The sequence below is a fragment of the Gossypium raimondii genome, chromosome 1 (assembly GCF_025698545.1).
Source record: "Gossypium raimondii isolate GPD5lz chromosome 1, ASM2569854v1, whole genome shotgun sequence".
In the NCBI taxonomy this organism is placed as follows: Eukaryota; Viridiplantae; Streptophyta; class Magnoliopsida; order Malvales; family Malvaceae; genus Gossypium; species Gossypium raimondii.
Window position 1 is genome coordinate 40,774,020 of NC_068565.1, and position 3,398 is coordinate 40,777,417.

General features: G+C 30.6%; 1 protein-coding gene across 1 annotated transcript; it reads right to left on the reverse strand.

Moving 5' to 3' along the window:
• Nucleotides 1-449: 449 nt before the first annotated feature.
• Nucleotides 450-929, reverse strand: LOC105787309 (uncharacterized). The gene has a single exon (XM_012613684.2). The coding sequence runs from the start codon at nucleotides 824-826 to the stop codon at nucleotides 593-595; it is 234 nt and encodes a 77-aa protein (XP_012469138.1). The 5' UTR covers nucleotides 827-929; the 3' UTR covers nucleotides 450-592.
• Between the last annotated feature and the right edge of the window lie 2,469 nt (nucleotides 930-3,398).

Sequence of the window (3,398 nt, forward strand, 5' to 3'; positions counted from 1 at the left end):
TAATTTATTTTAGTGAAAGTTGATTAACTCTGCTTTGAACTCTAATTAACTTTGAATTTCCGATTAACTTTTGGGTTACACGAATAAAAACGATTAACTTTTGGGCACGAATAACATTGGCGTTTAAATTAATAGTGATAAACCCATATTGATGTGGCTGATACTAATTAGTACTCAAATAAAAATACTCCCGATTAAGTGCGATTAACTCCAATTAATTAAAAAAATGATTAGCTCTGCTTTGAACTCCGATTTCAACTTTGGAGTTTAATAGCGATTAACTCCGATGAATGTGGCTGACACGAATTAATACTCAAATAAAAACGCGTTTAACTCTCGCATTTGATCAATTATGTACATAAATTTCTTTTCTGTGTCAAATGCTCAGCCAACATCCAACTGAATTATTTTATATATGGTAATGGGGAAAATTAGAGCATGATATGAGGTTCATTTTAAAGATGCATCCATCCGTTCCAATTCTTTATTCATAAAACAAATTAGCAAATTACAAAATAATTAATAAGGCAGCTTTCGTGATGATATCAAACCTAGAAAAGCCGCTGCTAGACACCCTTGAGATAAATTGTATTTAGAACATAAAGTAGCTAGCAACGGCGGCTGCTCCTGCGGCAATAGCCGAGACCTCAAGTGCGGCACCACTGCTAGGACTAGGAGCGCTTGCCTGAGGAAGAGGGGAGCTAGCATCTCCAGGTGAACCTGAAGGGCTGCCACCGGGTGCGGGGGCGGGGGCCGCCGCAGCGGTGGAAACCAAGGCAAAAAGGGCCATGATGGCCAAAGCAAGAACAACAATTTGGCGGGCCATTTTGGTTTGTTGGGGTTTATTGAAAAGGAAAAAGATTGGGGATGGAGAAATGCAGTTTTTCTCTAAGGTTTATTGTATTTAACAATAGAGAAGCACCGCACTGCACAATGATTAAGGGTGGGGGTGTCTGTGATTTATATAGCCTTTCAATTTCTAATTTCAGGATGTTTCACCGCGGAATGCACGGAATGTTTGTTGACGTTAACATTACAATCACTTCTTTTAAAATCTCACACACTAAAATTCGAATTTTCTTTTAAACAGAAATTATTTGGATAGAACGGATTTCATAACTCACATCCTATTATCAACCCAATATATACATATTACTGCTCATAATATCTCCAACCTTATCATTTATAATTGGATGATTATTCGATTAAATAAATTTTTAAAATAAACAATCGATTCAACTATCACTTCAATCCATATTTTATTCTAGTTTAATCTTTTTATCAATTTACATATCAATTAGTCTAATACTTTTCCCAGTCAGTTTTCAATTCAACCGATCTAGTTCAAACAACCATAACTGGAACTCAAAGATTTCTTCCTAATTGGTATTTGAACTTGGCCACTATTAATCAAATTAGTATTGTTTTAGTTACTTTGTTGACGTTGTTAACTTTTGTATAGACATCCAATAAATTAAAAATTATTAAGGGTTTTTTTATTTTATTTTTCTATTTTAGGTGCATAATAAATTTTGACAAATAAATATCTAAAATAAAAATTCTAGGTATTTTTAGATTTATTTTAGTTTTCTTTTTTTTTGGATTTTTATTCTTAGAGCTTTTCATGAATTTTTATGTTTTTATAATTTTTGGATAAGTTATAAGAATAGTAGTCCAACTATACACTTGGTTCTATTTTGGTCATTCAATTATTAATTTTTCAATTTAATTACTTAATTTTTGAAATTAATTATTTGAGTCACTCTTCGATTAATTATCTAACAAAAGTCTAACCTAAGATTTGTTTTGTTGGCCTAATAACAAATTTATATCTCCAATGTTTACATATTTAATCAATTTGATCCTAAATCTATAAATTTCAACTAATTTTAACCTTTAATATTTACAAAATTTATCATTTTAATTCTAATTTAGAAACTAAAACGTAGTTAAAAGAGTTAAAATTTGGTACTGCTTCGAGTAGATCATCCTCTAGCGTCAAATGTCTATGTTGTTTTGGTCTCTTGTATTGGTATAAACAATGTCCATCATTCATATGTTTTATTTTATTATATTTTCAATCTTAAAAATTATGTATCGGTTCGTTAATCAGAATTGCTATCAATCATTGCTTTTAAGCTGGTATTTTCATATCTTTTGATCCATTTTTAGTCAAATTATGCTATTACACTTTATATATATAGTAGATATAGCTTTTGTACTTTAATTTAATCATTTTTAATCTTTTTACTTTAATGACAGTTGAAATCTAAAAATATAAAGACTAAGAATTATTCAATTAGACAATATAAACTAAATTTTTAACTTTACCTATAATAAAGAATTAATAGTAGATAGTAGAATTTAACTGAACAAATTTAACAGTTACTACTTGATCAGGACAAAATTTTCAAAATTAAAATAATACAAAAATTAAAATTGATCAAATTAAAATACAAGTATTAAATACGTAATGTGTTTTAAAATATTGTTTTTCTCCTCTGTTAATCCTTGTATTGCACCAATACCCATTGTAGTGCACATGGCTGAAGAATTTACTTGTTTTTGTGTGTTTACACTTAGCGGACATATGGAAATTGGGGCTTGAAACTGAAGAAAAAAGTGGGCTCTCGAGCTAATGAAATTTTAAAATAAATTGACTCTTCAAAAAAATGGCTTCCATAGGGCCGGAGATCAAATTGAAGCCTGGTAAAAATTACAATAAAAAGAGTGGGCCTGTAGTGAGAATTTTGCAATTGGGCTAAAACCGAGCCCTAAGCAACCTCAAACATCATTTCAAATAGGCCGAGACTGATTCTAAAAATGAGGCTTCAAACTAAATTGGTCTTGACTTTAGGAAAATTGGGTTTAAGTTTTAAAACATATTTCACTTAAAGGGTTCAACCATAAGTTGATAGGTAAACTACACCCATGGTCGCTTTTGTTTATCTTAAATTATATTTTAATCACTGATGTTTAAAATGTTACATTTTAGCCACTTACGTTATCATGTTGTAACATTTTAGTTACTAAGCCGTTAATTATCGTTAACGGTGTAACGGTAAGCTGACGTGGCACGTTAAATCTTCATTTCAAACAAAAATTTTAGGTTAAATTATACAATTGGTCCTCATATTTTTTCGTTTTGAGCAATTTAATTTTTTTCTTTTATGATATTTTAACTTTCCTTTTTTCCATTCTCTTCTGCTTCTTGCTCTGTTTTCCTACCTTCTTCATTTCTTTTAACGTATCACGAAGTCGAATTGGCAGTGAAAAAAGGAAGAGGATGTCAAAAGTCATTATTGCCTATAACCAAAACCCATAAACCCATACCATCTACTAACTATCAAAACCCTCCACCACCACCCATTATCTTCATTTCATCCACTAACACATTC